The sequence below is a fragment of the Schistocerca gregaria genome, chromosome 2 (genome assembly GCF_023897955.1).
Source record: "Schistocerca gregaria isolate iqSchGreg1 chromosome 2, iqSchGreg1.2, whole genome shotgun sequence".
NCBI classification, from domain to species: domain Eukaryota; kingdom Metazoa; phylum Arthropoda; class Insecta; order Orthoptera; family Acrididae; genus Schistocerca; species Schistocerca gregaria.
This window is the reverse complement of record NC_064921.1, coordinates 791254699-791279599: the sequence shown is the minus strand read 5'-3', so window position 1 is coordinate 791279599 and position 24901 is coordinate 791254699. Positions and strand designations below refer to the sequence as shown.

General features: G+C 41.5%; 1 protein-coding gene across 4 annotated transcripts in view; it reads left to right on the top strand.

The window, feature by feature from the left end:
• LOC126335050 (MICOS complex subunit MIC27) overlaps positions 1–24901 on the top strand; it is a 79019-nt gene that overhangs the window by 42644 nt on the left and 11474 nt on the right. For 3 of the 4 annotated variants that reach the window (XM_049997923.1, XM_049997925.1, XM_049997926.1), the window contains exon 4: positions 14892–15137. In XM_049997923.1, coding sequence (XP_049853880.1) covers positions 14892–15137 — 246 coding nt within the window. Of the gene's footprint in view, positions 1–14891; positions 15138–17072; positions 17187–24901 lie in introns of all 4 variants that reach the window. The other variant, XR_007564806.1, reaches the window with a different exon arrangement.

Here is a 24901-nt window from a genome sequence, read left to right as displayed (position 1 = left end):
TGCTGTATCCAGAATGAGATTTTCACTCTGCAGCAGAGTGTGCGCTGATATGAAACTTCCTGGCAGATTAAAACTGTGTGCCGGGCCGGGCCAAGACTCGAACTCGGGACCTTTGGCTTTTTGCGGGAAAGTGCTCTACCAACTGGTAGAACACTTGCCCGCGAAAGGCAAAGGTCCCGAGTTCTACCAACTGGTAGAGCACTTGCCCGCGAAAAGCAAAGGTCCCGAATTCGAGTCTTGGCCCGGCACACAGTTTTAATCTGCCAGGAAGCTTCAAATTGCTGTATATCTGTTAAGAAACTTTATATAGGCTTTGTTCTTTGCTTGTTAGAAGTATATCATCATCTTGATATTTTGAATACTATTGAAAATATTATCCAGGGTGTCTAATCTGCTAATCTTAATCATTATGTAACCACTGGTGGGAGATATTATTGTTATTAAATTTTTTTCAGATTTCCTCTAATTCACATTTGGGTATTATTGTCTCAGTGGATATTATTGCCTCAATAACTGAAACAACAGGTATTCAAACAAGATGTTTTGTAAATATTTGGGTGGGTGGGGGTCTTGATTTAATCAGCGTCACATCTCTGAATGAATCCTGACTGTGTACTAGTAGTCTGACAGAATTTTTGTTGTTGTAGTTCTGTTATTTGTGCATAGTAAGCATTGAAAGGTGTGCTGATGATGTGCCATGTCACAAAGTTGTTAATAGAGCAATGTACTGCAATAAAGCTCCTAGCCAAAGATGTTTACTGAGTACAAACAATTCCAAGATGATGATAATTACTCTGAGAATGTGGTCACAATGTTTAAATCACAATTGGTACGGACAAGCCCAGAAACTGTGCTCATTTTGTAAGTGAACACACATTTGTTTTTGGTGGGGATATTGATCACATTATTTGTATATTACCAATAGAAAAATATAATATGACATAATATTCTACACTGTTGGTAACCGAAGCATAGAAAAACCTTCTTTACTCTCACTTCAGAGTAATTCTTTTACAACCTAAAGTAAAACACACACACACACACACACACACACACACACACACACACACACACACACACACACCAGCATGCGTGAATCTGCCTGCCCGACTGCCTATGCCCCTACATAGTGCCAGCTAGACTGTAAGTGTTGGTGCTGCATTTTGGCAGATGGTCTGGTTGTGGTGGGGGTGATGTCAAGTGTGGTGGGTAGAGCGAGAGGGAGGTGGGAAACGGGATGCCCCCTCCGCTCAACAATTTCCACTTCATCCTGTCACTCCCTCCCATTTATTATCCCCACATCACCTTCAGCATGTGAAGCTCTCCACCAGCTCCTACAGCAGTGCATTTTATGCCAAACTGTTACACCTGTCACCTCCATCTCTTGCATTCTTAGCTGAAAAACTGGCAGTCTCCCTCCAAACTCCTAGCCAGCATCCCCCATCCCCAATCCCTCTTTCAGCCTCTTCTTCCCCCTCCCCTTCCTTCCCCTCTCCCACCATTCCCACCCGCTCCCATCCCCTCCCTTCTCCCACTCCTCCTCGTCATAACCCAACACTTCCCATACACTTCCCCTCACCCTCCCACTCCCTCTACCACTCCCCTCATCCTCTCCTTCTCCCTTCCTGTACCATTCCCCCTCCCTCCCTCTACCACACACCCGCCTCCCTCTACCACTCACACTCCCTCCCCCTGCACCCTCCCCCACGCCCTCCTCCACTCCCTCCTCCTATATTAATCTTGTAGACTTCGATATGTGGAGTCTCTTAACATTGGTAACTCTTAACTTCATAAATCCCTCGTGTGTAATTTCTGTAAACAATATTTGGGATGATCACAAAGAATTAGTTGATTAAAAGACTTTACAAAGTTAATAGAATGGTGAAAACTGGATTTTTTTTCATTGTAAATCAGCCCGTTTCAGCTTACATTGTGCACTAGCGGGCAGGGAGGCACTGACGGGCATACTTTGGCAGGGGATGGGCAAGCAGCTGACACGCAGGTTATTGGACCAACAGAGTGCATGCGAGGAGGAAGGGGAGTTGGATCTCTCTCAACTTGGGATCTGGTTGGCCTGTTCCTCTGTTGCAACCTTCCCCAACCAATCTACCTTTTCCTCTCTGACAAAAGAACACTAAAGTTCTGAATGCTTGAAAAGTTTTCTCTGCTGTTTTTATGGTGTTTCTGTCACTGGTATTTAACATGTCTCTAACTGGAGTAAATACTGTCTAGCCACTCTGTCTCCTTATAACCAAACAATTTTCTCAGTTAAATTTTCCTGTTATGTAACTCAGTCAGTGCTCACAAGGAAACAGACAATCTGTATTTTGGCCAGGTTAACATTGATTCATGGAACAAGAGCTAACTGTATTTAAAAGTGAGAAAACTCTCACTGACTTCCTTTTTACATGCCCCAACTGAGTGTGTGTCAGCAGTGCGCAAGTAGCAGCAAGTGGCTTATTTAGCGTTCATACAAGTGTTGTAGCCAAGTTGAAATTTTGTGTGAGCATTCTTAGCACACTTGTTTAGGTAAATACGCGAAATCATTGTGTAGTTTCGTATTTAGCAGGGGCAGATTTGCATTTTAATATTTGTGATGTGTAAAGTCGCATAGTCGTCTGTCATTTGTTTATTTCTTTCAAATAGTCTTTGTACGTTACTGACAGTACAGTTAGCCTTCTGCCGCTGAGCAGTGTGTCAGCAGTGAGCAAGTAGCAGCATTACTGCATTTACTAGGCAATCTTGTATTTTTGTAACTAATTAAATTCTGTGTCGAATTGTTTGTGCTCTCTGTAGATTAGTTCAGACGTTCTTTGCGCAATAGTATTTAGCATGGATAGGGACTGTGATTGCTGTGTTCGGATGCAGGCTGAGCTGGCATCCCTTCGCTCCTAGCTTCAGGCAGTGTTGGCTTCGGTCACACAGTTTGAAGCTGTTGCCAATGGGCATCACTGTGGGGGTCCAGATGGAGGTTTGTCGGGGACGGCCAGCTCGTCCCACATATCCCCCAATCAGACTACGGCTGTGGCTGCCCGGGATACTGCCCACATTGAGGCTGACCCCTCAGCCGTGGTAGAGTGAGAGGTCTTCTTGAGGTGTGGCAGGGAGTGAACGACATTCCAGAGGGCTGAACAGAAGGCCTCTCTAGTTTGTCTGTCTCCGGCTAATACTGATCTTCGGCCAGACATGGCTGCTTGTCCTGTTCCAGAGGTTGCCCATCAGTCTGCAAGATCTGAGCGGTAGCAGAGGGTGGGCTTACTGGTAGTTGGGAGCTCCAACGTCGGGCGCATAATGGGGCCCCTTAGGGATATGGCTGTAAGGGAGAGGAAGAAAACCAATGTGCACTCCGTGTGCATACCAGGGAGGAGTCATTCCAGATGTGGAAAGGGTCCCTCCAGATGTCATGAAGGGTACAGGGTGCACCCATCTGCAGGTGGTCGCTCATGTCGGCACCAGTGATGTGTGTCGCTATGGATCGGAGGAAATCCTCTCTGGCTTCCGGCGGCTATCTGATTTGGTGAAGACTGCCAGTCTCGCTAGTGGGATGACAGCAGAGCTCACCATCTGCAGCATCGTCGACAGGACTGACTGCAGACCTTTGGTACAGAGCCGAGTGGATGGTCTGAATCAGAGGCTCAGACGGATCTGCAAGCTTGTGGGCTGCAGATTCCTTGACTTGTGCCATAGGGTGGTGGGGTTTCGGGTTCCGCTGGATAGGTCAGGAGTCCATTACACACAACAGGCAGCTACACGGGTAGCAGGGGGTTGTGTGGTGTGGACTGCGCATTTTTTTAGGTTAGATGGCCTCGGGCAAGTACAGAAAGGGCAACAGCCTCAAAGGGTGCCGGGAAACGTCAGGACATGTGGGGACCAAACAGCAATCGGTATTGTAACTGTAAACTGTGGAAGCTGCGTTGGTAAAGTACCGGAACTTCAAGCGCTGATAGAAAGCACCGAAGCTGAAATTGTTAAAGGTGCAGAAAACTGGCTGAAGCCAGCGATAAATTCTGCCGAAATTTTTACAAAGGCACAGGCGGTGTTTAGCAAGGATAGATTGCATGCAACCGGTGGTGGCGTGTTTGTCGCTGTTAGTAGTAGTTTATCCTGTAAGTGGATAGTTCCTGTGAATTATTATGGGTAGAGGTTATACTCAACAACCGAGCTAGATTATTAATTGGCTCCTTTTACCGACCTCCCGACTTAGCAGCATTAGTGGAAGAACAATTGAGAGAAAATCTGGAATACATTTCATATAAATTTCCTCAGCATGTTATAGTCTTAGGTGGAGATTTCACTTCACCAGATATAGACTGGGACACTCAGATGTTTAGGACAGGTGGTAGGGACAGAGCATCGAGTGACATTATACTGAGTGCACTATCTGAAAATTACCTCGAGCAATTAAATAGAGAAGCGACTCGCGGAGATATCCTCTTGGACCTGCTGATAACAAACAGGACCTAAACTTTTCAACTCTGTAAGCGCAGAACAAGGAGTCAGTGATCATAAGGCCATTGCAGCATCCCTGAATATGGAAGTAAACAGGAATATAAAAAAGGGAGGAAGGTTTATCTGTTTAGTAAGAGTAATAGGAGGCAGATTTCAGACTGCCTATCAGATAAAAACGAAAATTTCTGTTCTGACACTGACGATGTTGAGTGTTTATGGAAAAAGTTCAAGGAAATCGTAAAATGCGTGTTAGACAGTTACGTGCCGAGTAAAACTGTGAGGGGCGGGAAAAATCCACTGTGGTTCAACAACAGTTAGGAAACTACTGCGAAAGCAGAGAGAGCTTCACTGCAAATTTAAATGCAGCCAAAACCTCTCAGACAAATATACGCTAAACAATGTCAAAGTTAGCACAAGGAGGGCTATGCATGAAATGTTCAGTGAATTCGAAAGTAAAATTGTATGTACCGACTTGACAGAAAATCCTAGGAAGTTTTGGTCTTAGGTTAAACTAGTAAGTTGATCGAAACAGCATATCTAGATACTCTGGGATGATAATGGCATTAAAACAGATGATGACACCCATAAAGCTGAAATACTAAACACCTTTTTCCAAAGCTGTTTCACTGAGGCAGACTGCACTGCAGTTACTTCTCTAAATCCTTGCACGAACAAAAAAAGGCTGACATCGAAATAAGTGTCCAAGGAATAGAAAAGCAACTGAAATCACTCAACAGAGGAAAGTCCACTGGACCTGACGGGATACCAGTTCGATTCTACACAGAGTACGCGAAAGTACTTGCCCCCCTTCTAACAGTCGTGTACCGCAAGTCTCTAGAGGAATGGAAGGTTCCAAATGATCAGAAAAGAGCACAGGTAGTTCCAGTTTTCAAGAAGGGTTATCGAGTAGACGTGCAAAACTACAGGCCTATATCTCTGACATTGAGCTGTTGTAGAATTTTAGAACATGTTTTTTGCTCGCGTATCATGTCATTTCTGGAAACCCAGAATCTACTCAGTAGGAATCAACATGAATTCCGGAAACGGCGATCACGTGAGACCCAACTCGCTTTATTTGTTCATGAGACCCAGAAAATATTAGATACAGGCTCCCAGGTAGATGCCATTTTCCTTGACTTCCAGAAGGTGTTTGATACTGTTCCGCACTGTCACCTGATAAACAAAGTAAGAGCATACGGAATACCAGACCAGCTGTGTGGCTGGATTGAAGAGTTTTTAGCAAACAGAACATAGCATGTTGTTCTCAATGGAGAGACTTCTACGGACGTTGAAGTAACCTATGGCGTGCCCCAGGGGAGTGTTATGGGACCATTGCTTTTCACAATATATATATATATAAATGACCTAGTAGATAGTGTTGGAAGCTCCATGTGGCTTTTCGCGGATGATGTAGTATGCAGAGAAGTTGCAGCATTAGAAAATTGCAGCGAAATGCAGGAAGATCTGCAGCGGATAGGCACTTGGTGCAGGGAGTGGCAACTGACCCTTAACATAGACAAATGTAATGTATTGCGAATACATAGAAAGAAGGATCCTTTATTGTATTATTATATGATAGCGGAACAAACACTGGTAGCAGTTACTTCTGTGAAATATCTGGGATAATGTGTACGGAACAATTTGAAGTGAAATGATCATATAAAATTAATTGTTGGTAAGGAGGGTGACATGTTGAGATTCATTGGGAGAGTCCTTAGAAAATGTAGTCCATCAACAAAGGAGGTGGCTTACAAAACACTCATTCCACCTATACTTGAGTATTGCTCATCAGTGTGGGATCCGTACCAGATCGGGTTGACGCAGGAGATAGAGAAGATCCAAAGAAGAGCAGCGCATTTCGTCACAGGGTTATCTGGTAAGCGTGATAGCGTTACAGAGATGTTTAGCAAACTAAAGTGGCAGACTCTGCAAGAGAGGCGCTCTGCATTGGGGTGTAGTTTGCTGTCAAGGTTTCAAGAGGGTGCATTTCTGGATGAGGTATCAAATATATTGCTTCCCCCTAATTATACCTCCCGAGGAGATCACGAATGAAAAATTGGAAAGATTCGAGCGTGCATGGAGGCTTTTCGGCAGTTGAACCATGCGTGACTGGAACAGGAAAGGGAGGTAATGACAGTGGCACGTGAAGTGCCCTCTGCCACACACCGTTGGGTGGCTTGCGGGCTGTAAATGTAGATGTAGATGTAGAGAGTGAGTTGAGATTAATAAATATAAGTATTACTGCAGTAACATACTGCCTTTGGCACATAGATATAGATGATTATCAAATACTGTAAAATGTTCTTTACAGTGATAAAGAAGTCTTCATGTGATTGCACTGGTCAAGACCAAGAGTTGAAATCAATGTTGAAGTGTAAACGTAAACTAAAGAAATTTAAGGACAACAAAAATGAATAATACTTTGAAGTCATAAATCATCTATTTTTAAATCTGGTTCATTTGTGAAGCAGAAGGAAGTAACATGGATTTTTTTCTGGCGATTTGTCTTTGGATAACACATTTGGTGACATAAATTAATGTGTGTATTTCCTTCATGATTTCCCAGATGCCAGGTATGATAATTATAATATTTCTCAGAGTTTTGTTATATGTAAGGTATAATATTATAATTTGATGATAAAGTAGTATTCAAAAAGGCCTCTTAAAAGGATAGCATTGGATTTGAATACCATATACTGTTTCAGTTGTTGCCAAATACGGGGGGGGGGGGGGGGGGGGGGGGAGGTTTGTATTGATAATCTAGGGATCTCATACTTATTAAAAAAAATTCAGAAACTATCACTTTTAGTAACATGTTCAAAGTTGTTTGTCTAAAGTATGTAGCTTAATAAATAGAATATTAGTATGAAAATATATCGCTGCTTCCCAAATGAAAGATCTAGTGAGCAGTGGACAGGCCCATAAGATTAATTATGTAGACATGAAGTTAATAAAGTGTCATCTTCATTGCCAGTCATGAAAATTGCTACAATCCCAAAATGTCAGTCATTTGCAATAACATGAGAGTGCCATGAAGTATCATGTCTGAATTGTAAAGAATGAAAAGAGGGACTTAAAAATGGCAATAGATAAAAAAAACTATCCCCCACTTTTTTATGACATGTAAAACCAAACAAACATTAAACATTGGAAGATGCTATTAAAAATGTAAATGTCTGCAACTGAGATACAGACCTAATATAATGTTACATAAAATTAGAAACTACTAGTCAGTGTTCCATAAGAATGCATTACAGCAGGGACAAACATATAGCTATCTACTTAAGAAAACTTGAATTTTATCTTTTTCCCACAATTTGTATTAGATGTATGAAGATACTGGGAATTTCATGGAGGAGACATCATACAAGAAAGTGCACAGTCATTTATTTGTGCCTGTGTAGTCCCATGAATAGGAAAGTTGCAGAGGGAAATGTTTTTCTTCTCTGGCACACACTTCTAATCTGCCAAAAAGTTTCACAACATTCTACACTGCTGTACTTATTAAATATTCTAAGCTATTATGCCATAGTAAACTGAATTTATTAAGGAAACCTTGTATGAAGGTTTAATAGATGCCCTGGTTCACTGCTAACTGAGGTGAATTTAGTTTCTGCATGCTCCTGCACAAATGCATGACATCAGATGTTTACAAAACTGGAGTGCTTTTGGTTTTTATCAATTGTTGCCATAAGCTATTTTGATTGACCTGTGATGGAAGAATGGTTCTTGTTTTCAGGTATCCATATACCATTCAGTTTCACACCCTCCTCTGTCTGATTAGAATTATTGTCATTTTTAATAATTTCTCCTTGTATCTCTGTACAGCCTGTTGTAATAACCCCAGCCAGGATCTGAGTCTTATCAGATTGGACTGAATCTTTGAACTGTCTTGCAACCACAGACTTAAAAGGGCATGACCAGTTTTGTGGACAGATGGATCATGTATCCATGGTGAACCCCTTGAGCCCAGAGGCACCATATTTCTTAAGGGCAAAAAAAAAATCAGTGAACAGGCACTGGGTGCTGTTTTTTTTTTTTTTTTTTTTTTTAAAAAAAAGATCTGGTTTTGTTTCATGGACAATACGTCTGTGTTTTGGGGACTTAACAAAGAGGAACTAGGTCCTTGTACTGATGTACCATGAAGGTGGTATTGTGCAGGAGAAGCCTAAAGATGCTGCCCAGAAAACAGTCCTGAATCTTTTCTTAATGGTAGTGGAGAGAATGTGATGGTCCAGAAGAATGCATAAAATTTATCAGTGCATCTTGCTACTCAGACAAGATATCACACACATTTTCAACCCACCATTTGTCATTGTAAATGCAAGCAACAGAAAAATCTTTTTGCTAGCTCAATACTGGCATCATACAGCTTCATTAAAAATAAACTTGTCACCTGAAAATTTACTGTTCTGAATACCATACAAATCTGCAGGATGGTTTTTCCATTGTTTGAGCAACTGTGGAAGCAGATACAAACTGATTTTTCAGCAAATGCAAACTCTCTGTTTATTTAACCATATCACTAAATGAGTACAGATCATAAGGTGTGAGAATTTGATTCATGAAAAATCTGAAATGTTATTAAAGATTTTGTGCTGGACAGCAGAGCCATCACTGAATAAAGGGAAAAAATCAGTTTGGGAGAAAAAAAGACTAAGCTCTGAACAGAGCCAGGCACTGCAATAGTTCCATGTGTTTAGGTTTTTGCACTGTTAGTGATCAATGCAACAGAATATGTCACAGTGGAATTAAATATTGTCTGGCTGTTCTTCCAGTGACAACCCTGAAAAGCATTTTAAACAGCAAAAAATAGGTTTCTGTAAGATACATCAGTGCCACTACTTCATTAAGTTTCAGGTTTTCTGTTACAACCTCCAGGTATTCAGTGCAGTACTTTAACACAAAATGGTGGATTGAAATATTTGCAGCTCTGTCTGACAAATTTTCAACAAAATCTTCAGTTGATAGTTGCTGTTCAATTAGCGTAGCTTGATCGGTTTGAATGCACTGTTTAAACTGAGTGATGTCCTCAGGATATTCACCCTTGTGCACTGAAGGAAGTTTGTTTTACTCCTGCTTTTTCTTTGCCTGTGTCACAATGGTGAAGAAGTAGTCTTTTGATTTTATACTGCAAATGTAGAAACCAACTAAAAATTTGCAGGCAGATGATACCAGTTTTATATTTTGATCAATAGTGAACACACAGATTGAATCCATTGCAGCAGAGCCAACAATGACACAGCATTCTCATCTTTGTCATTTAAATACTATTCACAGATGGCTCACATGAAACAAATGCCCCTTAGTGCTGAAAAAGTATAGATGTGTTTTTTGAGGTACAGGACTTGAAACTGGCTTAAGATTTACTGTTGAAACACATTTTACCTTAGAAAATTCTGGAAGTACGTAATTAACCTCTAAGACAAAAAGACGTGTCACGAAGGAATTGTCTGAATGGGATGAAAATCGGTAAATGTGATGTATATGTACAGACAAAAAAAAAAAAAAAAATTACAGTTTCAGAAAATCTGATGAATTATTCCAGAAAAAGAGCTTCAAAAATTGAGCAAGTCATTTGGCTTGGTGTGGATTGATAGAGTTGTTGGTTGTCCTCCTGAGGGATAATTTGCCAAATTCCATCCAATTGGTGTGTTAGACTGGTAAAATCATGACTTGGTCAGAGTGCCCTGCCCAAAATGCTCCAGACGTTCTCAGTTGGGGAGAGATCTAGCAACTTTCTGGCCAAGGTAGGGTTTGGCAATCACAAAGACAATGTATGAGCCCAGGATGGCTCGTCATGAAGGGCAACCAAACGGGGTGTAGAATATCAATGATGTACCGCTATGCTTTAAGGGTTATGTGGATAACAACCAAAGGAGTCATGCTGTGAAATGAAATTGCAGCCTCACAACATTTCTCGTCGTTACAGGGCCGTATGGCAGGTGACAGTCAGGTTGGCATCCCACCACTGTCTGATGCGTCTCCAGACTTGTCTTTGGGCTGGAGGATAGACAAGTTGGCCTGAAGTGACCTAACAAATGAAGGGGAACCTTCTATCTATAGGTTCATTACATTATCTTGATAATGCAAAGCAGGAACTCTTTGTAGACGTCTGCTACCATAATGCACTTATACAAATTTGTCTGTCTGCATTACACTTTATTTTGTCATATAGATAATGCATTTTGGCAAACTGTCATCAGGTCAAAAACACAAGTGAAGAAGCCGTACATTGTGTCACATCAAATAGCACATAATAATACCAACAATTAACACTGTCTCTTTCAACTGTCTTTGTCCATTTGAAGAATTCCTGAGAAAGACCAATGTTGTGTGATGCAGTCAATAAGCCCAAAGGAAGGAATAAAATATGGCCTGTCAACTTAGAAAGTTTTATTTCAATCAGTTTAGAAATCTTTACTTTAAGAAATCATATCCACTGATAGTAAGAGAAACTGCTCCATCACGTAGTTTCAATTACTTGTGAACTTATAGTAACTACCAAAGAAATTATGTAGATTGAACATACACTGTGCTCAAAAGTATCCAGACACCGCCAAAAACAAACGTTTTTCATATTAGGTGGATTGTGCTGCCAGGTACTCCATATCAGCGACCTCAGTAGTCATTAGACATCATGAGAGAGCAGAATGGGTACTCTGCGGATCTCAGACTTTGAACATGGTCAGGTGATGGGGTGTAACTTGTGTCATACGTCTGTATGCGAGATTTCCACACTCCTATAAATCCATAGGTCCACTGTTTCTGATCTGATAGTGAATCAAAAACGTGAAGGGACACGTACATCACAAAAAGACACAGGCCAATCTCGTCTGTTGATTCACAGAGACTGCCCAAAGTTGAAGAGGGTCATAATGTGTAATAGGCAGACATCTATCCAGACCACCACACAGGAATTCCAAACTGCATCAGGATCCACTGCAAGTACTATAAGAGGCGGGAGGTGAGTAACCTTGAATTTTGTGGTCAAGCGGCTGATTGTAAGCCACACATCGTGCTGGTAAATGCCAAATGATTCCTTGCTAGGTGTAAAAAGCATAAACATTGGAGATGGAACAGTGGGAAAACATTGTCTGGAGTGACTAATCACAATGCACAACATGTCGATCCAGTGGCAGGGTGTGGGTATGTTAAATGACCGGTGAATATTATTTGCCAGCATGTGTAGTGCCAACAGTAAAATTCAAAGGCAGTGGTGTTATAGTGTGGTTGTGTTTCTTCATGGAGGGGGTGTGGACCCTTTGTTGTTCTGTGTGACACTATCACAACACAGGCCTACAATGATGTTTTAAGCACCTTCTTGCTTCCCAGTGTTGAAGAACAATTCAGGGATGGCAATTGCATCTCTTAACACAATCAAGCACCTGTTCATAATGCACAGTTTGTGGCGGAGTGGTTACATGACAATAGCATCCCTGTAATGGACTGGCTTGCACACAGTCCTGACGTGAATCCTATAGAACACCTTTTGGATGTTTTGGAACACGACTTCATGCCAGGCCTCACCGACCAACATTGATAGTGCAGCACTCTGTGAAGAATGGGCTGCCATTCTCCAAGAAACCTTTCAGCACCTGATTGAACGAATGCCTGTGAGAGTGGAAGCTGTCATCAAGACTAAGGGTAGACCAACGCCATATTGAATTCCAGCATTATTTATGGAGGGTGCCACGAACTTGTAAGACATTTTCAGCCAGGTGTCCAGATACTTTTGATCACACAATGTACCTCTGCCATTCATGTATTTTGTAGTAGAACCTATTACAGAAACTGTTCGTGGTGTACTTATCACATTAATTCACTAAGAAAATACGAGCTTTCAGCAACCATCACCATCACTGTATTTGTCAGGATAGCATAGTGTGTTAATGTGGCAAACACACTAAGAACAGTACATACAACAAATTCATAAAGAACAACTCTGTGGCTGTAGTAGCACTTATTGTGTTCCTTAACATTGTTGTGCTACCGATTGACGTGGCACAGTGATGAAAGAATAGGATTTGCCCCTAGAAGAATGAGGCTAAAATTGTCTTCCTGTCCAATTTGGGTTTTCCATAGTTACTGAAAGCTGAAGTCAAATACTAAAGTGGTTTTCTTTGTAGCTGATTGCCTATTCCTTCCATACCCCCACCAAGATTGAATTCCATCTGTAATATCATCATGGACAACGTGATGTTAACCCGTAATATTCGTTTTCCACATTCTATTAATCTTTTATCTTTGTTATTGGATTATGTTTGACATTTTTTTTAAATGTCTGCAAAGCTGCCAAACAATTGCAGATGCCTGAGCTAAAGATTCTGTAAACAGCATTCAGCAACCCATCTTCTTAATTTGGCTTGTGTCTCTTCATTTTCTGGAATCATGTTTCTGTGTTTTTACTGCTAGTTTTGGCTAATTTAACTCCTGTTTTAACATTATCTGTTGAAATTCCTCATGCTGTAGATTCTCACTGGATATTTGACTTTGTTCATTGTTGCACTATTTGGGACATCTGCTATAGAGTTTCTTGCTTTATTGTTGTACGTGATTACGATCGTGATATTGTCAATGGAAGCACAAGCAAGGCCACCATAAAAGTAATTATTTCGTTGCGAGCCCTTCATAGCATGTCAGAAGGATATGTGTTTTAAATGCAGGCTACTTTATTGGGAAAGTTAACTGTCCATTGTAGGACTGTAGTTAAATTTATTGTGTATTTTGCGTTGCATACATATCACCACTTTCAGGTCTAGCAATGACTTACCAATATGAAAAATGCCTGACTTGCATCATGACTTGAATTCATGTTACACTGTGGGTGGTGCCGCTATAACTTGGATGGGTATGTCTGTTCAAATGTCAGATTCTCATATCCAACTTAAATTTGACTGACAGAAGAAATCTTTCCTTTGCCTAGTTGGATAATGCTTTCTGCTGTGCATATAACAACATAAATATAAATTTTTTTAACTGGATAGGTAAAAAAATCTACTCACACATAAAAGACTGTTGTGATTGGCAAGCTTTCGGAGTCATGGCTTCTCCTTCAGGCAGAAGGGTTGAAGGGGAAGGAAGAAGGGAGAAGGAAAAGGACTTGAAGAGGTTTAGGAAAAGGGGTAGATTTTGTGAAAGTCACCCAGAACTGCGGGTCAGGGGTGCTTTCCTTCTCATCCTGCACGGCAAGTCTCCCCTGACCTGCAGTTCTGGGTGACTTTTGCAAAATCTCCTCTTTTTCCTAGACCTCTCCAGTCCTTTTCCTTCACCCTTCCCCCTTCTTACTTCCCCTTAAACAATTCTGCCTGAAGGAGAAGCCACTGGCTCCGAAAGCTTGCCAGTCACATCAGTCTTTTATGTGTGTGTTCTGCCACTGCTTGGTGAGTGGATTTTTTTATCTATCCAGTTAAATAATTTCACCCATAATTGATTGTTTTCAATATCATAAATATAAAATAATTGATCAGACTGATAATTAATGTAGTCCACACCAAGGTAACTTAACACTCACTTTGGCATCCAGCAAGCGAAGAAGAAAACCGTCTGCTTCTTTGTCTTTGAAGACAGAAAATGAGACAGTAGCACATATAAAACTGCTAAATTGAGCACCTGATCAGGTGAAACAAATAAGATCTAAACATTATATGAAACTAAATGGAAAGACGCCTGTTCCAGCCAGCAGAGGTGTGATGTATACCAAGGTAAAGACAATGGCATGTCACCTTCAATACGACCAGACCTAGTAAAGCACTGCAATGTTCAGTCCAGTATTTGAGTTGACGACAGAATTCTTTTTTATTTATATCAAAAGGAAAATTCACATGAGAGAACTATAAATTTATGAGACAGAATTGGTAGCCAGTACTTCATAGGTAATATATTTAGTACTGCCAATGGGCATAAAGGGACAAATACATGACACTATTCTGCCTTTCACAATTATTAGTTCCTTGCAAAGGGATGCCAGAGAGATAGGTTAATGAAGGTTAAAAAGGAAAGTCAGTTAACTTTGACCTGAGGGAGAGAGACCTGGCCACCTGTCGTTATGCACAAGGAGAGAAAAAGGTCAGTGTCTTGTACCTTTATAAGTGCCTGTTGGCAATACTGAACATTTTGTCTCCTTAAAATAAATGCTGGCCGGGAACACACTCGTGTAATTTTATTACTTATTTATTTTTATTTTTGTGTAAAATGTCTGCTGTATTATATTTATTAAGTGTGTTAATTGTGATAATTCATTGTGCATTTGTGCTTTTTAAATATCATTTTACTTAATGCTGATCATCATATTGAAATTGAAAGTTGCAGCCAGGCATATCACAGTGGTTTGCAGAGTATAAATGTAGATGTAAATGTGAAAACATGTCCTGTCCATTAATCTGATAGATATTGTGATTTGGAAATTAATAGTTTTTTCAAACTTGCATTTCTATTAACAGCTACTTTGGCATTTCTGAAGGAGGAGGGGAACTATTTGCCACGCATTGGTGCCATCAGTTTAGGAGGCCTTACGGGTGTCATATTTGGCCTGCGAGGTGGTTGGTTCCGGAGGCTGACATATGGTGCTGCTGGGTCGTTGGCAATGTCTGCTTTGTGCTACCCTCGGCAAGCTTCAGAAGTGTCGCAAGAAGCCCTAACCTATGCAAAGAAATACGTTGCAGTTACGTATAATTTTATTTATGGAGGTAAGATGATACGATGATAAATGTGATGCCTTTTAAGTACCAATAGAACAAAAGGGTACTCTAAAAGCTTTTTAGAAAATAATGAGAATTAATTTTCTATGGGATTCTTTCAACTACACCTCTGAAAATATTGGCTTTCAAATTCTATTCATTGGGCTTCCTTTAAAAGCATGCAGTTATCAGAAAGGTTGTAGAAATGTTAAAAGCTGACTCCTGAAGATCAACAAAAGACCCGAAACCAAAGTGATTTCTCATTACATAGCTTTCTGGGTGCTTCGTTTTAATTGCATTGTGTTACACCCAAACAGTTATGAAAGATGTTTCTGAATTCTGAAACTCCAGTAGAGAGGATTATTGTTGCCTCTCAGCTACATTTTTTAAAAATCAAGTTCATCTTATATGTAAACCAATCTATACCACATTTACTAAAATGGAACTTATAGTATATCTGTGGCAAACACACTAAGAACAGTACATACAACAAATTCTTCATATTAAAGTTTTGTAAAGTAATGTTATTCTTTTGAAAAATATCGTAAACAGTCCCACCAAAACTAACCAGCCTGTTAAAATTTCCCTAATATTTTTCAATTTGTATGTGTCTGTTGTACCACCAGCAAGATGTATTCTGAAGTTTTGATATCCTGTTATCAATCATCTTGAAACAGTTAATGAAATGCAATCTGCATTTAGAAAGATGGTATGGTATCTTTAGTATTATATCATCTAAGTATAGCTTTGAAAGCTTTAGCATTGAATTTTATACAACACACGTGTCATATTTTGATTAAATAACATTTACTAAAATAACAAAAAAGTTCAAAGTATCTCTTCTTGAAGGAAATTAAGACGGTCATGCTGTATGGTTTGTCTTTAGTTTAATCTGTTGTGGGATTGTAGTTAATGATTTATGAAGTTAAATACCATTCATGTATCAGAATGTGGATCATAGAAAGCTACTAGATAACACACATATACATTAAAGACTTGCATCTTTAACTACAGTAATAATTGATTCAGCAATAAATCAGTTCTTGTAATAATAACAATGATAATAATAATAATCTCCCTGTACAGTTCTTGTGGGAACTTTAGCCAGAAATGAAAAAACAAACTAATATTGACCCAGGATTAGCTGCTATGAATTTACTAGCCATTTCTACATGATATTGACAGTATTACCTTACCTAGCCCAATTGGGACATAGAACACTTAAGAACAATATATGTTCAAATGCTGAACTACACTACAGAACCTCGTGTTTATGTGGCTATGCATCACTCAACACTTCTGCCACACAATGAGTGGTTGTCATTATTCATTATCTTCCACTGCAAATTTATGCTCATATAAAATTACATAGTGTTAAACTTTTGTTTGATTTTATGTGGAAAAATTTGCTTGTTCTCTTGAGGGTGGTGAATGTGGAAGAGTTTCTTGGTACAGCTTACAGGATATTACTCTTGCAACACTTGTTCTTTAGTACTACTCCAGAATAGATTAACTGTGTGTTGGTGGGAGGACAATACAAGGAATAAAAGTCCCATGCTCTTGAGATGGCCTTGTTCAGTTTTGGCCTGGATCCTTTTGCTAGCCACTATTGCATACTTTCTTTCCAGTGTTGAATAATTTATTTTTAAAGTGTGTCATACTTGACTCCAGCATTACATTGTAATAGATATGAGTGAAATATACCACAATTACTGACAAAAATGGCCGTGACAACAAATTATTTTTTGCTGTTGGACCATTTCGCATCTGAAGGATGGGGAAAAGCTGGTGATCTGAGATGATTTTTTTGTATTTATGAAGAAGGAATTTTCATTTCAGTTTCCTCAGCAATGGACTAACACAGTGACCAATTCTTCAGTGAAAACTTCTCGCCCTCAGATCATGTTTGACTCCCTGAGACATCAAACTTTTTAATATTTCCAGGTCACGTGCCATCACTGATTGCCTCTTGACAGGATTTCTGTGAATGAGTGATGGATGTCCAAGCCCCTGATGATCTTCAGCAGGCCCAGTTTTACTGTACCTCTTGATCGTCAGGTAAACATAACATCTTGGATGACCTTTTTTCCCCTAAGGGTTCCAAAAAATCTGTTGATTTTTCCCATTTCATGAACGGCTGTAACTTTATTGATATGTAGAAATGGTGTGTATTCTCAGCAACTACGCAGAATATTCTACTGCCTCATTGTGGAAATCAGACTGTCATGCATGACACAATTTCATTTCATGTTTATGGTCTTATACACAACTGAATCAGTTTTCAGTAAGTATACTAATCATAACACTGTGCTTCCCATTAGCCTTGAAAAATTATAAATTCCTTTATTGATAATCATTTGACATAACCATTCATTTTGTAAAGCAGTTACTGTTAATCTCTTAATTCAGGAATCAAAGGAGAATGCATGGAAAATGTCTTCTAGTTAACATGGTATGAGGAAAGACAACCATTCATTGTATTACCAGTGGTGTTGAGTAGCCAGGCTTGTAAAAAAGTATAAAGCTCCATTATTTAACTTAAGGTCTCCATATTCTAACCACGATAAGGATGCATTCATTTTGAAACGATTCAGAAAATGTAATATTTGAAGTGCTTGTGAATATGTCATCCATAATGGATGGCATTATGAGGGCTGCAACCTTTTTTGCCCCCTACTGTGTGTCTCATTGGTTCACACAGCCATTGCCATGTGGAGAATTGTTTATTTAGGTGGTGAAGAGTACAGACGTATTTTCAAAGTCACAGACCAAGGATTGTCTAGGATGTTTCATGTCTTTTGCTAATGATAAAAATGGTTGATTTAAAAAAGACACTTTGGAGGTTAAAAGACATGAATTTATGACTGTGAATTGTGCTTACAGGGACAGTAGAGTTGTAAAACGTCTGCATACCTTTTCCTGATGTATGTCCTCTCCACTGCACATTACATTTGCACTGTCATCGTAGGATTACAACAGATCATACATATACATTGTATGTTGGACTTCTTGAGGGATGAATGTGAGTGAGTGCATGAATTGCTGTGCATTGAAACTAAATTATGAGAATGTGTTAAGTACTTTGTCAAAGCTTTTGGAAAAGGTGGTTGAGCCTGTTCCACTGTCATCATGGAGCAGATGTTCCCCAAGTTTTTTCTGCGTACATAGATTTCTAGCTCATCATAAAGACACATTCTGTGTCCTTCGTTCAGTGTCTGCAGTATTTCAAGGTTGTTAACTACATTGTCAAATGGATGTCCTGTATCTTTTATATTTGAGGCTGTTACAGATTTATGTGGTGTGTTGCATCTGAAGGCATTGATGTGTTCCTTGAATCTGGTGCGGAAGTCATGGCCTGTTTGATCTATGCACTGAGCCGAACATTTATTGAAGTTCTTATTCTGTGTCGTTTGAGGATATTGTGGAATTTTTTGGGAGGTGTTACCGAGGGAGGGTGTGCAGGCTTTTACTGTACTCTTTTGGTTCTTAGTGGTTATTTTGTTAATTTTATTTTTAAACGAAACTTCCTGTTAGTGAGGGTTTGTACCAATTAGTGACAGCTTTTATGATTTTTATTTCATTCTGGAGGTTCCCATCACTCTGGGTTTTTGTAACTCTGTGGATCATTGAGTGGTAAGCTGCTGGTTTGTGTGGGAGGAAGCACGTTTGTTTATGCCTGTGGTGGATGTTTTCCTATAAATTTGGAAGTCATATTTGTTATCTTGTTTGCAGATGGTTAAATCAAGAAAGTTGATGGTATCATTTATTTCCTGTTCATAGGTGATGTAATATTCTTATGCATTTTGTTGAACGTTTGGAGGATGTCTTGGAGGTGATCTTTGTTTCCCCCTTTATGGGTCGCTTAGAGGAAGCCTTCTTGGTTACCCAAACCTGCCAACCCAAAGTTTAGTACAGATTTATTGATGACATCTTCATGATCTGGACTCACAGTGAAGAACAACTCCAGAATTTCCTCTCCAACCTCAACTCCTTTGGTTCCATCAGATTCACCTGGTCCTACTCCAAATCCCATGCCACTTTCCTAGATGTTGACCTCCATCTGTCCAATGGCCAGCTTCACACATCCGTCCACATCAAACCCACCAACAAGCAACAGTACCTCCATTATGACAGCTGCCACCCATTCCATATCAAACGGTCCCTTCCCTACAGCCTAGGCCTTCGTGGCAAACGAATCTGCTCCAGTCCTGAATCCCTCGACCATTACACCAACAACCTGAAAACAGCTTTCGCATCCCGCAACTACCCTCCCAACCTGGTACAGAAGCAGATAACCCAGAACCTCTCACAGAAGAACCCCAAAAGTGCCCCACTTGTGACAGAATACTTCCCGGGACTGGATCAGACCCTGAATGTGGCTCTCCAGCAGGGATACGACTTCCTAAAATCCTGCCCTGAAATGAGATCCATCCTTCATGAAATCCTCCCCACTCCACCAAGAGTGTCTTTCCGCCGTCCACCTAACCTTCGTAACTTCTTGGTTCATCCCTATGAAATCCCCAAACCACCTTCCCTACCCTCTGGCTCCTACCCTTGCAACCGCCCCCGGTGTAAAACCTGTCCTATGCACCCTCCCACCACCACCTACTCCAGTCCTGTAACCCGGAAGGTGTACACGATCAAAGGAAGAGCCACGTGTGAAAGCACCCACGTGATATACCAACTGACCTGCCTACACTGTGACGCCTTCTATGTGGGAATGACCAGCAACAAACTGTCCATTCGCATGAATGGACACAGGCAGACAGTGTTTGTTGGTAATGAGGATCACCCTGTGGCTAAACATGCCTTGATGCACGGCCAGCACATCTTGGCACAGTGTTACACCGTCCGAGTTATCTGGATACTTCCCACCAACACCAACCTATCCGAACTCCGGAGATGGGAATTCGCCCTTCAGTATATCCTCTCTTCTCGATATCCGCCAGGCCTCAACCTCCGCTAATTTCAAGTTGCCGCCGCTCATACCTCGCCTGTCTTTCAACAACTTCTTTGCCTCTGTACTTCCGCCTCGACTGACATCTCTGCCCTTATTCTTTGCCTTTAAATATGTCTGCTTGTGTGTGTGTGTGTGTGTGTGTGTGTGTGTGTGTGTGTGTGTGTGTGTGTGTGTGTGTGTGTGTGTGTGTGCGCGCGCGTGTGTACACCTGTCCTTTTTTTCCCCTAAGGGAAGTCTTTCTGTTCCCGGGATTGGAATGACTCATTACCCTCTCCCTTAAAACCCACATCCTTTCGTCTTTCCCTCTCCTTCCTGAAGAAGCAACCATCGGTTGCGAAAGCTAGTAATTCTGTGTGTGTGTTTGTGTGTTTTGTTCATTGTGCCTGTCTGCTCTTTCCCGCTTGGTAAGTCTTGGAATCTTTGTTTTTAATATATTTTTCCCATGTGGAAGTTTCTTTCTATTTTATTTACGCCCTCATTAATTTGAACCCAACAATTACGTTTGTTATTGTCTCTGTTGCATTTCGAAATCTTCTCTATCGTCTTACTTTCTCTTTTCGTTTGTACAAGTAGTTTCACTTTGTATTCATCTTCCATTTTTCCATAATCTACCATACATTTTATCCTGCCTAATTGTACTCAATAATACGTAATTTACTTCCAAACCATAACCTAAAATTTTCAGCGCTTTCAACATAACCGCTGCTATAATGTCCACTGCTCCAAGTTTACAAACATTTCGTGTTAACTCGTGAATACTATTTCACAGCTTCAGTTCATTTCACCCATTACACAACCATCTCAGTTATTTCCAACAACTTTCGTTTTATTTCCATTCCCGTTTTTCCCACATAAGCGATCATTTTTTAGCAGCTTCCCTCAGGTTTACACGTTATTATTTCTTCATCAAACAATTGTTAGCCTCATTCTCATAACCTGCCAGTACACAATACATTTACACACATTTTTCGAGATTTTATTCGAAATTTTTTTTCGAATTTTATTTTTTCGAAAAATTTTTTCGAAATTTTCTTGGATTTCCCCACCCTTTAACGTGATCTGGAGACAACATAACTACCCAACCTTTGCACCCATTGTTGGTCACCAACCTAAGTTCAGCACATGATCAACATAGCTCATCTCAAACCAACACTTTTTCGACTTTTTTCACACCTTTATCTCTCACTATATAAATTTCTTTTTACTTTCACTTTAACCTCATATTACCCTTTCCACCTTCTAATACCATGTCAACCTCACAACATCCCTACAACGACCCCATTAAATTTTATTTACATTCCCTCCGCAAACATGCCTTCACCCTAGCCAGATTACGCTCCCATATTTTATTTACACAGGCTTGTCTGACATTTGGCATTACTCCCAAAGGCCTCACACTTAAAGTTACCATCTCTGGCTGCAATCCTTCTTTCCATCAGTCCTTATACCAGTTCCAAACAGCACAATCCATAGCCCTCACCCGCCTAATCCTTCACCAATACATCGACTCGGCCAATGAACACACCCGTCAACTCCTATCCCAAATCAAAGTCCTCAAGCTTTCCTCTCCCACATCCACACCGGCTGTACAGAGCATCCTCCTACAGGCCAACCGCAAATTAGAACAACATGCCACCCTCCACCTCAAAAAACTATCCAATCTCCTGGTTTCCCACCTCCGGAAAGGCAACTCACTCACCCTCCACAACCTTTCCAACAAACCTCAACCTCCTCTCATTGCACACAGACCCAGTCTCTCCCATCTACTCAATCTCCCACTTCCAGCTCCACTCCCCCCAACACCTCAAAATTCTAGTCAACACAATCTGGAACCACAACACCCCAATTCAGTAGTTAACCTTTCCTCCAAACCCCTCTCCCAATCCGAAACCTCTGTCCTATCCAAAGGCCTCACCTTCAGCCCCACTCCCAGGTTCAACCAAACTGCCCTTGTCAAAGATTTACTGTCCTACACTCGTAGTCTCTGCTGGAAATATCACTTTGCCACGAAGAAAAATAATCCTGATCCCACTCCTAATGATCCAACTCCCCAAGACACTATCCAAATTGAACCCTGCCTGCAACAGTTCCGTCCTCTGTCACAGCGGGACCCACCTCCTCTTCCTCAAAATCACCCTCTCCAAACCTTCCAGGAATTTCTCACTTCCAGCCTTGCCTCTCAATCTTTCTTGAAAAACCTTAATCCTACTCCCAACATCACCACAGCCAAAGCCCAGGCCATCCGTGATTTGAAAGCTGACCGATCCATCATCATTCTTCCGGCTGACAAGGGTTCCACGACCGTGGTACTTGATCGTCGGGAGTATGTGGCTGAGGGACTGCGTCAGCTTTCAGACAACTCTACATACAAAGTTTGCCAAGGTAATCCCATTCCTGATGTCCAGGCGAAGCTTCAAGGAATCCTCAGAACCTTAGGCCCCCTACAAAACCTTTCACCTGACTCCATCAAATTCCTGACCCCACCGACACCTCGCACTCCCACCTTCTACCTACTTCCTAAAATTCACAAACCCAAACATCCTGGCCGCCCCATTGTAGCTGGTTACCAAGCCCCCACAGAACGTATCTCTGCCTACGTAGATCAACACCTTCAACCCATTACATGCAGTCTCCCATCCTTCATCAAAGACACCAACCACTTTCTCGAACGCCTGGAATCCGTACCCAGTCTGTTACCCCCGGAAACCATCCTTGTAACCATTGATGCCACTTCCCTATACATGAATATCCCGCACGTCCAGGGCCTCGCTGCAATGGAGCACTTCCTTTCACGCCGATCACCTGCCACCCTACCTAAAACCTCTTTCCTCGTCACCTTAGCCAGCTTCATCCTGACCCACAACTTCTTCACTTTTGAAGTCCAGACATACCAACAATTAAAGGGAACAGCCATGGGTACCAGGATGGCCCCCTCATATGCCAACCTATTTATGGGTCGCTTAGAGGAAGCCTTCTTGGTTACCCAAGCCTGCCAACCCAAAGTTTGGTACAGATTTATTGATGACATCTTCATGATCTGGACTCACAGTGAAGAACAACTCCAGAATTTCCTCTCCAACCTCAACTCCTTTGGTTCCATCAGATTCACCTGGTCCTACTCCAAATCCCATGCCACTTTCCTAGATGTCGACCTCCATCTGTCCAATGGCCAGCTTCACTCATCCGTCCACATCAAACCCACCAACAAGCAACAGTACCTCCATTATGACAGCTGCCACCCATTCCATATCAAACGGTCCCTTCCCTACAGCCTAGGCCTTCGTGGCAAACGAATCTGCTCCAGTCCTGAATCCCTCGACCATTACACCAACAACCTGAAAACAGCTTTTGCATCCCGCAACTACCCTCCCAACCTGGTACAGAAGCAGATAACCAGAGCCACTTCCTCATCCCCTCAAACCCAGAACCTCTCACAGAAGAACCCCAAAAGTGCCCCACTTGTGACAGAATACTTCCCGGGACTGGATCAGACCCTGAATGTGGCTCTCCAGCAGGGATATGACTTCCTATAATCCTGCCCTGAAATGAGATCCATCCTTCATGAAATCCTCCCCACTCCACCAAGAGTGTCTTTCCGCCGTCCACCTAACCTTCGTAACCTCTTGGTTCATCCCTATGAAATCCCCAAACCACCTTCCCTACCCTCTGGCTCCTACCCTTGCAACCGCCCCCGGTGTAAAACCTGTCCTATGCACCCTCCCACCACCACCTACTCCAGTCCTGTAACCCGGAAGGTGTACACGATCAAACGGAGAGCCACATGTGAAAGCACCCACGTGATTTACCAACTGACCTGCCTGCACTGTGACGCTTTCTATGTGGAAATGACCAGCAACAAACTGTCCATTCGCATGAATGGACACAGGCAGACAGTGTTTGTTGGTAATAAGGATCACCCTGTGGCTAAACATGCCTTGATGCACGGCCAGCACATCTTGGCACAGTGTTACACCATCCGAGTTATCTGGATACTTCCCACCAACACCAACCTATCCGAACTCCAGAGATGGGAACTCGCCCTTCAGTATATCCTCTCTTCTCGATATCCGCCAGGCCTCAACCTCCGCTAATTTCAAGTTGCCACCGCTCATACCTCGCCTGTCTTTCAACAACTTCTTTGCCTCTGTACTTCCGCCTCGACTGACATCTCTGCCCTTATTCTTTGCCTTTAAATATGTCTGCTTGTGTCTGTGTATGTGCGGATGGGTGTGTGTGTGTGTGTGTGTGTGTGGGGGGGGGGGGGGGGGGAGGGGGGAGGGGGGGGGGCGGCACGCGCGCGAGTGTACACCTGTCCTTTTTTTCCCCTAAGGGAAGTCTTTCCGCTCCCGGGATTGGAATGACTCCTTACCCTCTCCCTTAAAACCCACATCCTTTCGTGTTTCCTTCTCCTTCCTGAAGAAGCAACCATCGGTTGCGAAAGCTAGCAATTCTGTGTGTGTGTTTGTGTGTTTTGTTCATGTGCCTGTCTGCCGGCGCTTTCCCGCTTGGTAAGTCTTGGAATCTTTGTTTTTAATATATATATATATATATATATATATATATAAATCTTGTATCTCTTTATCCGCTGTAAATGAACATATCTGTAACATGTATAACTTTGAAACAACAAACGACAGTGTAAATGCAATGTGCAGTGGGAGGACATACATCAGGCAACAGTTTTCAGACCTTTAACAACTTTGCCGTCTCTGTAAGTACAATTCACTGCCATAAATTCATGTTTTTAATCTCTAAAGTGCCTTTTTGAAATCAACAATTTATATCATCAGCAAAAGACACAAAAGACCTCGTC